This window comes from Dipteris shenzhenensis, chromosome 22 (genome assembly GCF_047967505.1).
Source record: "Dipteris shenzhenensis isolate YYH24624 ecotype China chromosome 22, Dip_SZ_1.0, whole genome shotgun sequence".
Classification (NCBI taxonomy): Eukaryota; Viridiplantae; Streptophyta; class Polypodiopsida; order Gleicheniales; family Dipteridaceae; genus Dipteris; species Dipteris shenzhenensis.
This window is the reverse complement of record NC_141617.1, coordinates 5,557,885-5,577,530: the sequence shown is the minus strand read 5'-3', so window position 1 is coordinate 5,577,530 and position 19,646 is coordinate 5,557,885. Positions and strand designations below refer to the sequence as shown.

The 19,646-nt window shown below is 43.7% G+C and overlaps 1 protein-coding gene across 2 annotated transcripts; it reads right to left on the bottom strand.

Annotated features, from left to right (window-relative positions):
- Positions 1–7,250: 7,250 nt before the first annotated feature.
- On the bottom strand, positions 7,251–16,840 carry LOC147887652 (chromatin modification-like protein). Of its 2 annotated transcripts, none has more exons than XM_087393693.1 (5): positions 16,491–16,840; positions 16,337–16,412; positions 7,989–8,040; positions 7,808–7,877; positions 7,251–7,680 (listed from the first exon to the last, which is right to left on the bottom strand). In XM_087393693.1, the coding sequence occupies exons 1-5, from the start codon at positions 16,599–16,601 to the stop codon at positions 7,582–7,584; spliced, it is 408 nt and encodes a 135-aa protein (XP_087249819.1). In that variant the 5' UTR covers positions 16,602–16,840; the 3' UTR covers positions 7,251–7,581. The 2 variants fall into 2 exon arrangements, with proteins under 2 accessions (XP_087249819.1, XP_087249820.1); XM_087393694.1 differs by having other exon boundaries at positions 16,337–16,409; positions 16,491–16,835.
- Positions 16,841–19,646: the final 2,806 nt, after the last annotated feature.

Here is a 19,646-nt window from a genome sequence, read left to right as displayed (position 1 = left end):
AGCTTTGCCTTTCTTGTCTTGTGCTAGGGTAGCATCTTCTGTTTGGGAAGTGCTAGGTTCCATATTGGAATTTTGCTTTGGTCGCTTGGGACAATCGAAACCATCTATGGTCGCCTGTACAGATGGTACAAAGTCCTTTTGTGCTAGAGTTGTTCTTGTCAGTGGCTACACCTTTATGTTGGGGATGATGGTGATGACTTTGTGAAGAAGAAGAGGCGCGATCCTTGGAGGAGTGCTTCTATTGGATCCAGCATACGATTTCTAAGATTTCTGGGGATCTTGAGACTGTCGCTGACCTTGATTACCGGAGTTTTTTCGAAACCTGGTGTTATCTTGAGGACGAGCACCTTTGGCCATAGTAGAGTTTTGTGTGCGATTAGCACTTTGCTTTCCTGTGTTTTGGAAATCTGAAATGCGCTCTGCGTAAGCAATAGCGCCAGCTGTGGTGGTGATGTTTGCTTTAAGGACATCAATGCGTAACGAGGGATTGAGGCCTGAGATGAAAGCATGAAGGCGATCATCCTCAGCTAAACCATCAATCTCCAGCACCAATGTGGTGAACTGAGAGATGTAGGAAGACACAGAGCTTGTTTGCTCTAACTGTCAGAGTTTTGAACGTACTTGGAAGTCCGCATTGGCAGGTATGAACTGCTTACGGAGCACGTGTTCAAAACGTTCCCATGTTAACACACTTTTGCCGTCCTTTAAGCGTCTTTGCCACCATAGAAAAGCTGTATCCTTAAGGAGGGAGGCTGCCAAGGCAATCTTTTTGCCTTCAGAGAGGTCAAAAGTATCAAAGTACATGCGCAATTTCGTGAGCCATTGGTCAACTGTTCGGCGATTTCGTTGACCAATATAGACTGTCGGAAGTTTAATGTCAAGTCTTTTAGTTTTGGAAGCTTGGAGTAAATGGTAGAGGGCACGAAGTTCAGTGTTTTCTACCTCTGGTGGGAATGAGTCCACATAGTCGTCTAGTTGCGTCATGTCATCCTCTGTATGTGTGGTACTGCGAGAATCTTGGAGTTGTTGGACTTTCTGGAATAAGTCGGAGATACTGTCCTGAACCTGAGAAATTTGAAGTTGCAGTAGTGTTTTGCCTTGTATGTTGACTTCAGGGATCTTTTTTGGACTTGAGTCACTTATTTTCGGAGAGGCTGCACGCGAGCGTTGCGACATATCTGAGGTCCCCGTGAGAAAAGCACGAACCTGCGCTCTAGTTTGTACCATTCCTGGAAGAAGAATCGGGCTGCTCCCTAAGGTTGCTCATGTTGGAGGGGGCAGGCGAGGCAAGATGGAACCACCGGTGGAAATCTGGTAAAGGAGGTCCTGTCTGAGGTAACACTGATGATGCCGAAATGGGTGTTACCGCTCATGAGAGTACAGGAGTAGGTTGCAGAGTCCACGAATCTGAGAAGGGATAAGGAGCTGCTGTCGGAAGTGGAGGATATCCAGGAGGAGTGCCTTCAGTGTAAATACTGTCTTGGGGAAGAAGGTACAACCTGTATGGAAGGATATCTGGGAGCTGAAGGAGGTGGAGAGTACCCTGGAGATGCTGAAGCTGAGGGGTAAAAGTCTCTCCAAAGATGGACATCAAACTCGTGAGGAATATCGGGTTCTAGGTATCTTCATGTCTCCTGGAACACAACTTGGACTATGCTGAGGAAGTAATGTAACTGAGGTGCCTCACGCAAAAGGTATAAGATGTGGTCCAAATCACTAGGAGGGCACGTGACACAGAAGACCCACGATGCCAAAGCTCTGAAATGGGCTGGTTGTGCAATCTGAACACGATATTGTGTGGTAGATGATGCCTAAGGTGTCCTTGAAATGCCGGGCGAATTACCAGGGGTTTCCATGCTTTAAGGGAGCGTCTTTCATTTGCTATAATTGGATAATGACAAGAGAATCCTTAAAAGTAGAATGAAAAGAATCCACCTGGCATTGATTTAATCTGCCAATTTGTTGCGTAGAAAAGGCCTACAGATTTCTGTCCAGAGGTCCATGTTGCAGTGGGTTGCGAGAAGCAGATCGGGGCCTGGCTGGTCCGGATTGGAAAACAGAAACAGGGCGCATTTAACAGGCTATCTGCATCACGATAGGAGGACTGAACCGCTGCTGAACTGGCAGGAAAAAGGTGGCGAAACAAGGGGGGAGAGACTGTCAATGGCGAAACAGGTTGATGGCGAAACCAGGCTGTCAATGGCGAAACCAGGCTGAAGGTGTCCAAGGCTGATTTGTGACCGAAATGGCAGACTGACGCTAAATCTAGTGCTGCAGGCTGGTGAGGCTATCGCTGATCTAGCACTGCAAGCAGGGAACCAGGGCCGAAAACACTAGTGAGGCTAGGGGAGCAGGGCAGCGAAATGGCGAGGGCAGGGGCTGCGCAGGTAGGCAAACCTGTTTGACGAAAAACTATATGGGCGTTGAAATGGATCGTCCCTTTTGTCTTTTCGTTTGGGCTGCCGACATTGGGTGGTTGCCCAAAAAATTTAAAGGGTGGATTTATTTGACCCTTGGGTAATCTAGGGTAGACCTAAGATTTAGGGCTGGGTTTATATATAAGGTGCTTGGTTCCAAAAGGTGTGCCTATTCGAAAGGGTGTGACCCTTGGAATAGGTGCACCTTTTCATGAAGGAGTGTGTCCCTGTTTTTAAAAGGGGTGTCCCCACATGAATAGGTGTCCTTTTTGCCACGATGGGGTGTGTCCCTTGGGTGAGGATTCAAGACTCTTCATCAAAAGGTGTGTCCAATGGTGGAAAAGGTGCGTCCCTTGGTTTTGGGACTACCCAAGCACATGAAAAGACACGATTTTTATCGTATCCATTCACATCAACTCGTGATGTGTGGGAGATGGAGAGGCCATTGATGAACTTTAGGCAAGGTTGGCGCTAAAAATTTTTACGCTCATCCTCTCCCTCTCTTCCATAAAAATGTGCACGGATGTCCTAGCGGAAAAAGATGTATCAGATAGGCGCTAGAAGGTGGGGGGCATTTCCTACAAGCAGGAGCGAAATTTGCTCTGATACCACTATAAGAAATCCTAGATTTACTGCAGAAAGGAGACTGAAATAGCAAAGAACAAGAAATAATTATATTGCTTGAATCTCTGTAGGATATCTGTTGTGTATCATCCATACAATTGGGCCTCTTATATAGAGAGTAAAGAGTCACACATGAAAAGGTGTGTACTCCAAAGTGTATGCGCATGAAGAGGTGTGTACCCTTGTGAAGGGTGTGACCCTTGATGAGAGGATACATTACAATAGGAATGTCTCTTCAATAGAATGTCTCTTGTGAAGGGTTGTGCCTCATAGGAAGTGTCCCGTCGAAAGGGCATAGGGTTGTGCCTCATAGGAAGTATCCCGTCGAAAGGGCATACCCTTCCACAAGTGTCCATTCATCAAACCATCCATAAGTCTAGAAATAGAGAAAGGAATACGTCACAGATCGCGACATGTTTGCAACATTCTCTTTGCTATCACAATGCTACAATGTGATGTCACCAAGTAATACTCTTTCTCTGATAAAGTGCTCTCTGATACCAATGTTCTTTGTCCCGAAGTGATATACCGAACTCTTGACTAATGCTTGAGCCAATTGGTTATCACAATATATTGTTGTTGGCTTTGACTCATCAAAAGAATCTGTTCTGACAATAGTCTTCTGAGCCATATAGCCTCACATACACCTATAGTGAGTGCTCTATATTCTGCGTCAATCTATGTGAATCTCCTAGTCTCATGATCTCCGGCATAGTCACTGTTAGTATCCATGCAACCGTGGATGACTTCCTCTGTATTCTATTCCAAACTGTCTTGTACCTCTGATGTATCTCAAGACTCTTTTGACTACATTCTAGTAACTATTTTGAATTTGCTATAAACTGTGTAAGTGAGCTTATTGCATAATAAATATCTGACCGAGTGATAGTCAAATATATAAGAGATCCGATGAGCTACTTGTAGTATCTGTCATTGACTGTAAACTTTTTTGAATCTTTAGTAAGTTTCAAACTTTGTTCCATGGGAGTGACTGCAATCTTGCAATCTGTCATATGAAACTTCTTCGGGAGACTGTCAACATATTTTAGTTGACTCATAAAGGTGTTGTCTGAATCTCTCCAGAAGTCAATTCCAAGATAATAGTGCATAAGTCCAAGATCTTTAATATCGAACTTCGCAGATAAGTCTTGTTTCAAATTTCTGATGAAGCCAACAATTCTCTCAACGGAAGAGAAAGAAATCTCTCTCTCAAAATGAACAAACTAATGAATAGAAATTCTTTCAAATGAATCGACGAAAATTCTCTCAACGGAAGTGAATAAAAGAAACTCACAATCACTCAAAAGAACTCTCAATCTCACAATCTATCACACTCACACAAGGATGACCATATCTCAGCAAAAGACATGGATGCTCTGATACCATGACAAAATATGAAAAGGTAAGAGAAGAGTGGAGATGAGGAGAGAGGGCACAACTAGAGAGCACACCACAAATGACTAACTGTATACTAGATTTAGTTGAAAATATAGAATATATGCAAATCCATTTAAGGTTAGGGTTAGGACATCTAACCACTTCCTTTATAGCACTCTATTGAGTTAGTGCTATGCACATATAATCACATGATAGTGCTATGCACACATGATCACAAGACGAGTGTGAACTCTCAACATTGCTTTGAACCAAGCACAACAATGTCCAATAAGTCCCTTCTTTATTCAACAAGCTACATGAGCTTTGCCAATTTCAAAGATTCTACAAGCTGTCAGATACACGTGTTGCTTGGACCAAGTTGTGTCTATCATTCTTCCCTCCATTGTAAGTCCATCATTGTTTTATGAAATACAGAGCCTGCCAAAGGAAACTTAAGCAAGAGAAAAAGTTATAATTGACCAAAGAAGCTGCTCACTCTTAGCTAGTGACAAAAAGGACACAGATACTATTAGTAAGTACACAATAACCAACAGCATGTGTTGGTAGTTATCATTGCAATGGACTTGGTCATTGTAGATCAAACTAATCCCCCTCTTACTGTACTAAGATAATTTAAAATATGAAGTCTAGAATTCTCTATTGCCAACATGGCAATAGAATTATATATATATATCTAGATGAATCCAGGAACATACCTAAACTCATCCTCTAAAAACACAACAAAGTGCAGTTTCAATCTCATGATAGTCACTCATAAGGTTGAAAACCATAAACTCCATCACACATAGTAGGGACTAGCTACTATGACATCCCACTGATGTCATTAGCGCCCAACAGAGGGTGTAGACCAGAGTATAAACATATGCTCTCACACATACAAATCCAGACACCCACACGCTAGCACTAAAGGAGAAGGCTAGCAATAGAATCCTCCACTAAGATAATTTAACATATCAGGTCCAGAATTCTCTACTGCCAACATGGCAATAGACTTGGCCACTATAATCAAGCTATCCCATATCCCTGTACGATAATATTTTTAAAAATCAAGTCCTCAATTCTCTTCAGGCAGGAAAATTATATGCATAAACCAGCACACACAACTTCATTCACATTTATGACGTGGCATTACATGCAGTTTTCAGAATCCATTTAATCACAACTGTTAAAAAGATACGTATTCACCTATTGAGCATGCCAACAAAGGCACCGAAAGCCTTGCCAAATTCATCGCACAAAAAACCCAAATGGCTGACACTCCTTTTTTTGGCAAATTCCAAGGAGTCATTAAATGAGCACGAAGAACACATGAAATCCTGGTACACAAAAATCAGCAAGTAAGGTATCTTGCCATCAGAGTAACTGCACAGTGCATTCTGGCGAAGAGAACATGAATTGAGAGATGAGCTCATCAACAATTATATGTCCGAAAATGCTGAAATACAAGAGTTAAAATTATGTACATAGACAGGGCATAGGCGGTCATGTTGGAAAGGTCACGTCCCCATCTGTAAGCCCCCAAATGAGGAGAGCGTGGGGGAGGGAGACCAAGGGCAGGATGTGCCCAAGAGAGAAGGAAGAGAGGAGGCTGCCACATGGGCAGCACCTCACAGGATTGCAACCTGTGCATCAGCATGGCGAGCCATATGGCGAGGGTAGTGGGCAGGCAAAGGGCCTGCAACAGACCCTGATAATGGCGCAAAGGTTGGCGCAGCAAAAGCAGAGTGAACAGCAGACATGGCGGGGTGTCCCAGGTAAAAGGGGCGATGATGTCAGCAATGGTACGGAACTGTACGGCACTGGAGAAGAGCCTGGCAGAGGGCAGAACCAGTGGGACAGAAAGGCACTGACATGGCGGGGGATGGAGCAGCACATGGCAGCCCATATGGAGGGCTGGTTGGGCTGGGCAAAGCCAGCCAACCAGGCCCTATCTAGGGCTGGCCAAGGGCTCAGCCCTTGCATGGAAGTGTGGGCCAAAGGCCCTAGAAAAGAGAGCCCCAAAGGGGCGTTTATATACAGACCAGGTCAGGGCCTGGTCGGCCTGTTTGGGTCAGCCATAGGCAGCCTGACTGGTCGGTTTTATGACAGGCCTTAGGGCCTATAAAAGGAGAGGCACTTGCCTCATTTCATCATCCAGCAACCAGCAGTTCCAGGGCAGAAAGGAGCAGCAGGAAGCCTACTCTCTGGGCCTATCTACAGGAGGTGAGAGAGTGCAACAAGGGCTGTAGACTTAGCCAGGAAGGGCTGGACCTTGGCTGTCTTCTAGGGCAGCAAGGTGCTGAGATCATCATCACTTGGAGCAGCAGTTCAGGGAGCAGCAGGAGCAGCAGATCAGCTACTTGTAGGCCTCTATCCAGAAGGAGACAAGAGAGCTGTAGAGCTGCAGACCCAGCTCAGAGTGCTGCCCACCTAGGCTGGTGCAAAGACAGCAAGGTGGAAGGGATCTGGACGGAAAGTCTACAGAAGCTCAAGGTGGAGCACGCGGGCTCGAGTCTAGAGATAACTGGCTGATAGGAGGACCTTGTGGTAAGATTAGAGGACCACACCATTGGTGGGACTCTGGATCTATATCTTTTATATTGTGTCCATAGTTTTGGACGAAAATATATTTTAATGGTTTCTCTATCTGGCTGGTTCATTGTCTATTGATGAGTCTGCACATCTATGTGATGCACATTAAGTAAGGAAGTTTGTGATTCCACACCCCACACCACACTGTGTGAGCTCCTGGGCATTACTACAAGTCTTCCGCTGTGTGTACCCTCTGTTGGGTAATTTCTAACAGGTCATTATTATTCCAGGGTCTCAAGCTGAATGAGAAAATCGAAATTGTGTATTTCATATTAAGATCACAACCAAAGATGCAAGCAATTGGCTCCACTGCTATATAAAGAAACGAGCCGGCTCAAAAGGCGAAAGCTACTTGATATCAGACTGCAGTGCACTGCAATGCATTGTTTTGCCCGTCCTATCTGTGAACTCTTTGAATCGGGCTTCATTCAGATGCTTGTGCTTGAGACCCACACGATGCTGTGGACGCCATTTTCACGTCTAGTATTTGGTTCCTGGATCACCATTGGCTTGGTTGTGATATTCCTGACACAGTGAGAAGTTAAGAGGCACACTTAGACTAGTATCATCATCAACTTTCCTTCATATCATCTTTCTGGTTGAAGAAGCTTGAAGGTAAAGTGAACTCCTCCTCCTGACTCAAAATTTCCATCTCCTCTTCATCTGGTTTCTGAAAGATTATCACCATGTTTTTGCGTGTTAGCATTGTTTGGCACCTTCTTTGAAAGAAAGCAAATATTATTCATATTTATTGTCAACATATAAACATAAATTGGTCAATTTCCCCATGCACATACAAGCATTTCAAGATTGTAGAACCGCTCTAAATGCTGCAAAACCTCATCCGCAGTGAAGCGCTGGTACAGCCTGGACAAAAGAAGAAAACACAATACAAAACTCAGAGGTGCAAACAAAAAAGTACACTAGTGCTTAAGCAACTCCAGAAGAAAAAGATTTAAATCAAGTGCACACAAAGACCTTTTCTGTAAATACTCCATGAGGCCAAACAGTATGAAATGTCTATGCATGCCTGCACATTAAGAAACCTAAACATCAGATTTGAGAAGGAATTACAAAAGGAAGAGACATTTCTCAACTTCCTAAACACCAACTGTCATACCTACTGAGCAGGCAAATTATAGAATATCTTAAGAACATATAACTTAATGCTTTGTCAAGCACCATATATTGAAGGCAAGAATGGAACACGGACAACAGCAGGAACGCACACAGAGTAGTTGTGTTTTTGCATGCTTGTATGTACATGTGCATATGCACATAACACATGTATTTATGTATGCACACACACGCAAAAGTGCATGCGTGTAACAAACATCTGAACATGTCTAATTGTGCACCTTTGTATATACTGCATGTGTCTGAACCAAAGGAATCGTGCATGAACTAAAGTAATTGAATAAAGTTAGTTGAAAGATTGTCAAAGGACACAAGCATTGGGGTGCAAACTGTTTCTCTTTTACTGCTACTTGCCAAAAGGATGAAGTCTCAAGGCTTTTTCAAGCTGCAATATGAAGAGCAGCTTGTTCCCTCACACTGATGACATATGGTGGCAATCTTGCTCCCTAGCTGCTGCCCAAAGAGCATGTGAGGACCAGTAGCAGGATGCTCAACTAGACCCCCATGAAAATGCACTCTCATTGACACTTGGTGCTGCATTTCCAGCAGTTCCAGTCAATGCACCACTACCAACCAGCCCCGCAGCAGTCCAGGATCCCGTTACCAGCCAGCCCCGCAGCACCAGCAGCGTCATTCGTGGCAGTTCCTTCAGCAACAGACCACATAGCCTCTACAAAAACCCTCCTATCATGTAGCCTCTACAGCATAGCCAGTCATAGCCTCAGCCATGGAGAGTCTCATAGCATCCGCATAGCCCTTCAATGAGGACTCAGATGCATGCCCTCTTCAATGAGGGAGACCAGCAGTTGTACAGGAGGGTATTGCTGGTGATTGCCAGGCCCCAACATAAAGAATGAAGATAGTAGTTATGCTGATGTGTCCACTACAGCTTGATGCAGAATTCAGGTTATCACCTACCTACATAGCGGAGGGTTTTATCGACCCACCAGGATATACGCAGATCCACCTACCCCACTCACTGAGGATCTCTATTGGGCAGTTTCGGGTCTCTTCATGGTTATTAAGGTGCCTTATGATAAGACACTTAAGACACTTAAGACACGTGTCTTACCTTAAGACACCTTTGGATACTCTTGTTTTTTTTAAAAAAGGTGGGTGGGGTGTAACAACAAACATCGACTTTGACTTAACCATGCTATCATTGATGGTGACTTCGGATCCAAGAGTGGCAATGACCTCACAGATTTGGATTACGATGAATCTTGAGAGATTCGACTCTTGAGAGTCCAAAGTTTCCTTTCAATTATATGTATCGAGATGCATATTTCATTCATGTCACATGTGATTGGCAGACTGTTGCCATGATATTTATGTGTATTGATTAATGATGTTGGTATATAATCTATGTAGCCCTCTAGGCTCTTATTAAGTTGTTTATCTAGATCTTTGAATATCAAGATTCTATTGTCAATTTAAATCTTTAAAATTGTGAGTCATGACTTGCAAGCTTAAGTCGTGACTCTTAACTTGCAAGCTCTTGGGTCCTGAGTCTTAACTTTAACTTTTAAGTCTTGAGTACATTGTACAAGTGCATTGTTACTTCTTGCATTGTTTAAGTGTAGCTTATTGTACTTGTAGAATCTAGCAGCTAACTATGCTAGCAAGTTGTACACGTGTATACTTATACATATATTAATTAAATGTTTATTATTACAATGACGTGTCTTATCTTTAAGACACTTTAGACACTCGTGTCTAAAGCGTGTCTGAGGTGTCGTGTCTTAACGTGTCTTACAACCATGGGTCTCTTCAATTGGACTTCGCATACAGAGTGGCAGGGCTAAGGGTTTGCCCAAGGAGAGGCGCATATGCACATTATGTGACATACAGAAGATTGACTCGGAGGAGCATTTCATTTTCAGATGTCTAGTATACTATGAGATTCGAGGATGCTTCTATTGCCTCTTTAGAGACAATTTTGGGATTTTGTCCCACTTTCTCTCCTTTCAAGACCAGAGATGCTTAGCCGCCCTCATTCACGAGGTAGTCAGACACCGCGAGCGTCTACTTTGATCAAAGAGACAAGAGCAGACCTCCTTGATAGACTCTTCTTAGAGTTCGATCACTTAGCCAGACCATGCGGACTCCCACACCACGAGGTCCCGCCACCATCGTGACACAGAGCCAGCAACATGACAGCTCAGACAAAGGGTTGATGCACATATTACACTTGGGGATATTCCTTCCCTGTTCAGAGTTGGGCTCCACCGACAGGGGTCACTGTAGCCCTTATTAGACGCAAAGCTGCTATGACTAGGAGACGACACAAGACCACGTCTGTGGGCAGCACTCTATCTCTGACTTTATGCCCTCACTACCTCATCCCCCTCAACGTTCTGGATTGGAGTGGATGCTTGTTTAGTAGCTCCACCTGCAGCTTGTTTGTATCAGCATTTTTCACAATCTCATAGACCCATCGGTCTTTCAAAGACTTTGATAAACTCTCTCTCTCTCTCTCTCTCTCTCTCTCTCTCTCTCTCCACAGTCAGCATTCCACACTTCTTCACTCAGTAGTTAGGACGGGCACAGCTAGTGAGAGGGTATTCCAGGCACCTTGCCCATTACAACAGTGAGGGACTTGTGTGCCTATTGGAAGGGGAAGGTAAGGCTCATTTTAATTAGTATGGGTGAGACCAACGTGTTGTCAGAGGTACTTGGTGTTAACAAGAGACTTTGTATTCCTAAGTCAAGCAATGAAAGAATCAATCCTTCCGTTCATGTAATATTACATTAACATGCGGGTTATGGGCAACCCGAAAGACCCAGGAAGGAGGCAATCTGAGTTCAATTTTGAGTTCTGGGAATGGTGTGGCTCAAGAGTGGAACACCCCTATAAATCAGGGCTTGTTTGCACAGGGGAGCAGCAGAATGAGCCCAGCAGCAGTAGCCACAGACAGAATGTAGCAGCCACGTTGTATAGCTGGAGTTCATCAGCTGTATCTTGCATTGTACCATGGGCTGAGATATTGAGAGCATTCATCTTTGCTGCTCTATGCAAGTTTGATTTGCTTTAGGTGTCATCGTTTTCTGCACATTTAGAACTCTCCCTCTTTTGTGTATGCCATTCAACACGTGGGAGGACCATCCCTTTCCTGAAGCACTCCCAATACCCCATCATCTCATTTTAGTCCACTAGACATTTGTGATGATATGAAAACTCCATCACTTAAGGAGCCATGTATTTCCTAACTTCCTTTGATGATTATGGCAAGAAAATCTGCATCTACTGCCAGAAGCATGTGATGACTTAACGCAGTGTCTAGCCATGCTGGAGAAAGACACTTGAAAGAAGCTCAAATGAGTTTGCTCCATGAGTTTGACATGTAGTATAGATCACAAGGGATCAAGTACCAAAGTATCCCAATTAGTTTACTGAGTCAATTTATACTGATCCGAGGGAATTACTAAAGGAATGGAATATGGGTGTTCAGCTACAGCAGATATACATGTGAATACAGCATCAGATACAGTCACACTCAAGTGGCTATTGTGATTTAGATTGGGCATGTGTTGCACGTACTATGAGGTCTACATCATATGCTACTACTTGATGATAAAGAAGTTGCATAGCTTGGCTTAACAAGAAGCAACCACCAAGAAGCAACCACCAATGTCCCTTTCATCAACGAGGCAAGGCACCAATCTATGGGCATTTAAATATGCAATGCAATATGGCTGAAAAGAATCTTGGATAACATGGTTCGTCTCAGAAATGTTAGTATATACCTTGTAAGACTAGAATTATATCCGATCGTACAAATTCAGATTTTGTTGTTCGAAAGTCCAAAATTCTAGAATGAAAATAAAAGAGAAAATGAAAGAGAAGAAAGATGAGCTAACAAAACAATTTGAAAAACAAAAGGAATACATACCTACCAAGCAAAGCAATGCTTATGTCGTCATCAGTGCCCAAGCATAAGTAGCTATACTAGGTAACATGGGTTCTTCCCAGGATTATTCAACCATCTTGAATGCAACAATAAAAGTTGCATTGCCATAGCAAACAATTCAATACTTTGTGCTCAGATAAAGCACATTGCAGTTCGGTACCACTTTGGACTTGAAGCAAATACATCGTCCTTGCCTATTGTCCAACCAAGCAGAAAACAATGCACATCTACATGAAGGCATCAATTGTGAGATACATGAGTACTTAAGGCATCTTATCACCATCGATCTCCCTTGGTAGTCCAAAGACAAGATATTGAGAGTGGGGGAGGAGGTACTAGATATCAGTGCGCCACCCTCTCAGTACTAGATTTGTAAAGGCCACTACCTTCAAGTACTATCCTTGAATTAGAATTCATTGATCTGGAAAAAAAGAACTAATACCAATAAATAATAATTAACAAGACTCCCTAGGATTGAGCTAGCAAGCTCAACTCCCATACCTCAAACCACCTTTAAGCCTGAGACCTAGACCATCAAAAGCTAGCCCTAAGCCAGAGATCTAGACCATCAAAGGCTAGCCTGCTAGACAAGAAGCACCTGTGTCCGTACCATAGGCCCTATATACCTAGATGAATCCAGGAACATTCCCAAACTTATCCTCTAAAAACACAACATAGTGCAGTTTCAATCTCATGATAGTCACTCATAAGATTGAAAACCATAAACTCCATCATGCATAGCACGGACTAGCTACTATGACATCCCCACTGACGTCATCAGTGCCTAACAGTGGGTGTAGACCATACTATAAAAGTATGCTCTCACACATACAAATCCACACACCCACACATACTTGAGCATCCATTTATACAAAGTCTTCGAACTGAGTTCCTGCCGGCACTCCGGAGGTGAAGGGCAAACTCAGCCATGACGAAGGCTAGCACTAAAGGAGAAGGCTAATCAAAAAGTAGTCCAAATCTCTTCATTCAAGCTACAACTGCTTGTGAAGTCTAAATGATTTCATTTTAGTCTCTCCCAAACGAGCATCTAAATCTAAATCTAGCTGATAGGGCAACACACCATTTAAGATAGAAAGAATTATCGCAATACCAGCAGGCCGCAACTTGGACGAAAACTTCACAAGGTGAAATTTGCATGTCCGCTAATACGACAGAAGCATATATCTAGATGAATCCAGGAACATTCCCAAACTCATCCTCTAAAAACACAACATAGTGCAGTTTCAATCTCACGATAGTCACTCATAAGATTGAAAACCATTAACTCCATCACGCATAGCAGGGACTAGCTACTATGACATCCCCACTGACGTCATCAGTGCCCAACAGTGGGTGTAGACCATAGGCCCTAACCCAAAGGATGCCTCGTTAGGTCCCAACTACTCCAAGGCCTATAGGTCCTATGTCTCTAGGAATTCCCTCTCCCAAGACACCTGTCATGCCTTAATAGCGATGCTTCTCCATAAAGCTTTGCATTTACTAGGTTAGCCTAGTCTCAACCTTGGTTGATTCCAACACATGGCTTAGACTGTTCCTAAACCCTAGATCCAACCACATCCTGGTTCAAACCCTAGATCTTGCAATCATATAGCTTCGCTAATCCTGAAATAGCCATGCCTTTCTTAGACTAGCCCTATATCCACAGGATTTAAACCTCATCCACGCTAGCTCTACTCTCAACCCTAGGGTAATCCAAACCTAGGTTAGACTATGCCCTAACCCTAGATCCAATCCAAGATCATGGGTTACCCTAGCCTTCACCCTAGACAGTCGCATGAGCAATCTTTGGAAAATGAGACTGGTGCAGCTTTGCAACAACACACCTCAGATAAAGCTCTTGGTTAGGCCCTAGTTACTCCAGATATGGACACAATACTGCATGTACTTTGTGGGCTGCAAGCCTTAAAATTCAATTAACATCTGCTGGTCATAAAATGGCAGAAACGGAAATCAGATTAAGCCATTTCCTGAACAGATAAGAAAATATCCCACTCCCACGATGTCATGAGAAGCATGACAAACTTTTGATGCTGTGACTCGTGGCCTTAGTGTGGTATCCCTTGTCTTGCACAAAAATTAGGCATGAAAATCTCACGCAAAATGTGTAGTCCTGTCTGAAGTAGAGACTCTCGGCATCCATATTGATTCTTCCATTAATCAATACTGCAAATGCACCAACTTCATTTAGCACTACAACATCATGGTCTCTGTCACTTCTACACAAAAATGAGCTCTTCCATTGATTGCCATGAGCTGCCCAAGTGCTTGTTTCAGAACGCCTTTGCAGCCATGAACTGCCTCTTATCCCCTTCTCTCGTGGCTGGACCTGTGAATTCGTTTGATGCTTCCTCTCCTGCATAGGCTTAGGCATAGGACTTGGCAAGGAAAATCTATACTCAGCTGCATCAACACCTACTTTTACGTGGCCTGACCAGCCCCAGTGCACTGCATTAGTAAAAAGCCCGAACTAGCCCCTTTATGCACTAGTTACACTCTTTGGAAAAGCTCATTTACATTACTGAATTCCAATATGATCAGTACTGCTAGCAAAGTTAAATATACAGCCCAATTGCATTCCTATCAATAGTCTATTTGGTCTCCTGAACCCCTTCAAGCGTGTCTGGCCAATAGACTCAACAGCAGCTCAGAAATGCAGCCACTTCAAGACACAACAATCAGGCCTTGCTGTGCAGTTTGTAAACTGATTGTCCACAATAATCTCTCTGATATCTGTAAAGCAAGAATGATGCTTGGAGTATATCCAGGTTTGTTATTATTAACTTTTGGAAATGCTGACTCCTTGCAGGGCATCTTCTCTAAAGAGCCTTAGGAGAGCAAAGCATCAAGAAAATAGCCTTTGAGTGACTTGTAAAGAAGAGAGTCTATGGTTGTATAAATTAATCGATTCCCACTCTTGCTTAGCCATCCAGCAAATTCACGCTAACATGCATTCTTTTAGATATATCAGTTTTTTAATGCAAATGGATACCGAACATCTCCCATATGTCTCATTTTTATATCTAATATTATAAAGACTCAATATACCACATTTGATATACATTTGTAAGACTAGAATATATCCAATCGTACAAATTCAGATTATTGTTGTTCTACAGTCGTCATTTGCACTTATATAAATACAGAGCCCTCATTAGTAACTAAACAGACCTCTTTACTAATGAATATACTTTCCCGCAAGGAAGCAAATGAAGGTTGGAATTGACAACCCCTGTCGACATGAATTCAAAGGGCAACACCAACTTTTAAAATTACTGCAAGTCCCAGATAAATAGTTTTTTTACTTATTCAATCAATGTCTTCTTAATTTACTTGTAAGAATTTAATTTGAGATACTGCCAACATTTGACCTTCGTTTACTTGTTGATAATGAATAGAATTTGTCCATATCGACCACATATAGTGCCTCATGTTCACTATTGCATCAGCTTATCTTTCTGTTGTTCTTAGTCAATTTTCCATGATATTATGCTTAAGTACTTATCATGCGATCTAAGATCAATGAGACTTTTGTTAATTTTAAAATTTCCTTATTCCTATGAGCTTCCGTTTACCATTGTAGGAACCCTTGCCACTGCCTGCGCGGCCTCTACCCATTCACAAGATGTAGTGATTATGATTAAAAGTCCCAAAATTTCCTCCATTAACGTGTAGGTAGCTAGATCCACATTGAGACATGGTGAGAGCATTGTTGCATGTCTCACAGATCTTGATGGGGCTCAAGGGTCTCTCTCTCCCTCTCTCTCTCTCTCTCTTGTGGAGAGACAAATAGCTGATTAAGGCTGACATTGATATATGAGAAACTCATGTATTTCTCAAAATAAGTAAAGTCCAAAAGCTGAGGCACTTTGAAAGGGACTTGAACAAAGTCAAGTAGTGAATACACACATATTAATGATGTCCAAAAGGTGCTCTCCTACATGAAAAGCTTTAGGATACACTTTGACAGCCCATTGTGTATCCCCTTCCTACATAAGCGACATAAGGTCATCGAGAAACAGAGGCATGTAGGTGACGAGATTCAACAGGAACAAACTGAACTCATTGTTGCAAAAATTAGATTTGTTGGGCAGTTGTAATCAATAATTATTTTCGCTCGTAGCAGTGGGTAAGACGTTGGGCAGTTGTAATCAAAAAAGTTTTTCGCTCGTGGGTAAGACGTTGGACTATCGATCTGCATGGCATTTTGCATTGAACACAACAAAAGTGGGGGAATGCATAAAGGGAAGGGGGTAAAACCTTGCAACTTGGCCGGGTGATATAATTCTAAAGCCTCCAAAAGTCTGAGCTCCAGCTCCACTTGTTGCAGACCCTGCTACGGGAAAGATGAGGCACAAAATTAGGTCTTGGAAGGCTGCAAAAAGCAGAAAAGGGTGATGGGGCGGAGACGTACCTTGGGCAAAGAAGACGCGGAAGAGAGGGGGGCGGGCGGGTGAGTGTGAGTGGAAAGCGAGGGAGTACCATCTTGCTCCGAGACTGTTGGCTGTGCGTTGCTTTCTGCCATACTTCAGCTCAGCTCCAAAGGCCACATGTTTCACTTCATAGTGAAAGGCTCGGTTCACACCACGCACTTCCCAAGTTGCCTATTCACACCCGCCCGGTCACCCCCTGGTCTTAAATGCGCCGAGGGTTTGTTATTAAGCTAGGGAAATGCCTGCCTGCCCGCTCGTGTAAAATAAAAAGAGACGCACACTTGCCGAGAGCACCGCCAGGGCTCCCCAGAAAGCATGTTCCTCTATGCTAGAGCTACCCCTAACAAGACAGTGCTAATAAATGTGGAGAGACACATGGCATGTCCCAATTGGGGGCACCCATTTCGCCACCCATCCTCTCCTTGCCCAAGCACTCAAGCAAGGGATTTGGCAATTGTTCTTGATGGCACTAAAACTTATAACATATTTACTATGTGTTTTGGTAGTGTTCCCGTGAATCACAACGGAATAAAGGGCATGGTGCCCTCCGTACCAATCATGCATGAAAATTAGCACATGGGCTTAGCAATGCAAGGAGAAACATACTTCAACACTCACAAAACGAAATCTCACAAAAAATGAACCTACATTGCTTAAATAGACACACCTTCTTGAAAAACGTCCTTTCATACGAGCAGAGAAGGAGAAGGGTGGAGAGGGAGCACAACTGTTGGGAGAGGGACTGGGTAGGGGTGAGGAGTGTGGGGAAGAGGTTGGAGGAAAGTGAGGTTGCCGAATATAACGGAGGAGGAGAAATTTTTGCTTTTTCCACAATAGAGTTGTGAAAGGCGACGTTACACGAGGTTTCAGGTTTTAGCTCCCAGTGTCGCTATATAGTGACGCTAGTCAGTTGCTATATAGCAACATTGTATATCCTAAAAGTGTCGCTATATAGCGACAGAACAAGGTATAACGTTGCTATATAGCGATGGTTCAGGGCACTAAATCTATTTTAGTGCCCTGAACAAGAGAAGGAAGGAGCTCATGGGTGGCTATTTTTTGGATCTTAATGGATTTCCTTGCATTTTGTGTTGTGATTTTAAAGGTGTGCAGATGGAAGGGACAAGTGGAAGCTCGTTAGATGATGCACCAATGCCCGAGAGCATAAAGTGGCTTACGGAGAGGTTACATTATCATTGCACTCATTGCAAGCGAGAAGTATGACATCAACGTCGTATTGTCATGCGCCACTTGTGGATGTATGGGGAGGAGCCCGCACCAATACCCACCATTGGTGGTGCACGTGGTGATGGATCATTAGTAAGTCAATGCTATTTGAGTTCGTGATTAATATTGCATGCATACACAACACAAAACATTGAGACAAGGTCTGGCAAAGCTCCACTTGTACTTACATAAGGCTAGGAATAATCTCTCTTAGGAATGCTCAACATGCAAGTTCTAGTTGCAACTCCTACATGCATGTTCTACATGCAAGTCTTACATGCATGTTCTACATGCGAGTTCTACATGCAACATGCAACTCCTACATGCAACTTCTACATGTAGAGAGAGAATGTCTTACAATTCCTACATGCAGAGAAAGAAGCCCTCCAACTTGTATAAATACCCCATAATGGAATGAAGCCCAGACCCTTTGGGGCATTGTGTTGAGTTCTACTTTGGTATTCCAAGCAATTGTCTCTAAGTGTCCATGCTACCTTGCACTCCACATCCAAAAGCATGTCCTAACCTTGCAACTCCTCCTCCCGTTCCAACCTTGCAACCCATCCTCTCCTCCTCCTCCTCCTCCTCCTCCTCCTTATCCTCCTCCTCGTCCTCCTCCTCCCTCATCCTCCTCCTCCCTTCTCCTCCTCTCCCTCCTCCTCCTCCCTCCTCCTCTCCTCCATGCGCTTACACCTTCTTCCTCCCCACTACTAGCTCCCCGTAAACCCTTAGTCCCTCAACCCTTGACCTCCATGATCTACGAGGGAGACAGTTCCCCACCATGTACTCTACCCTGAACTTTGGATCCTCCTTCTAAACCATGAAACTCTTCTAAACTCTAGAACTCCTTCTAAACCTTCGAACCTCCCTCCAACCCTCAAACTCCCCCTAAACCCTTCAACCCCCAATGAAGGCGAAAGCCGTCATTACCCCAATCATGATGTTGCATGTCTCTTTCACACATGCTTGCACTATGTTTGCTTACCACACTTAAGCCTATGTCTCTCACCGGAATACAACCTGAGGTCCTAAGCTACACTTATACTACAAATGATAACACCAAAATATCTATAGGTTACAAAAAGCCTCAGAATGCTGCATACTGAGAATACCTTGCTCTTGCTACGGAAGCCGTGAGAAAGAGTCAACATTTGTGCCATTTCCGAGGATGGAGTTCCAGAGTTTAGAAGAGTTTTAGGGTGGGGGGGGGGGGGATGGAGTGGTCTTGCTCAAATGTTTTCTCTTTTCCATAGCTTCCATAAGAAGAGCAAGGTATTCTCAGTATGCAGGGTTTCGAGGCTTTTTGTCACCTACAGATATTTCAGTGTTGTCGTTTGTAGTATAAGTGTAGAGTATAAGTGTAGCTTAGGATGTCAAGTCGTATTCCGGTGAGAGACGTGGGCTTAAGTGTGGTAAGCAAACATAGAGCATGCATGTATGAAAGGGACGTGCATCATCACGATTGGGGTAATGAAGGCTTTTACCTTCATTGGGGGTTGAAGGGTTTGAGGAGTTTGAGGGTTAGAGAGAGGTTCAAGGTTTAGAAGGAGGTTCCAAGGTTTAGAAGGAGGTTCCAGGGTTTAGAATAGGTTTAAGGGTTAGAAGGAGGATCCAAGGTTCAAGGTAGAGTATATGGTGGAGAACTCGTCTCCCTCATAGATCATAGAGATTAAGGGTTGAGGGACTAAGAGACTAAGGGTTTAGGGGGAGCATAGGAGTGGGAGGGGAAGAAGTTGTAAGAGCATGGGGGGGAAGGAGAGAGAGGAGAAGGGAGGAGAAGAGGGAGGAGCAGGGAGAAGGGAGGACAAGAGGGGAGGAGGAGGAGGAGGAAGAGGAGGAGGAGGAGGAGGGAGGAGGAGAGGGAGAGGATGGGTTGCAAGGTTGGAGGAGAGGGGAGGAGGAGTTGCAAG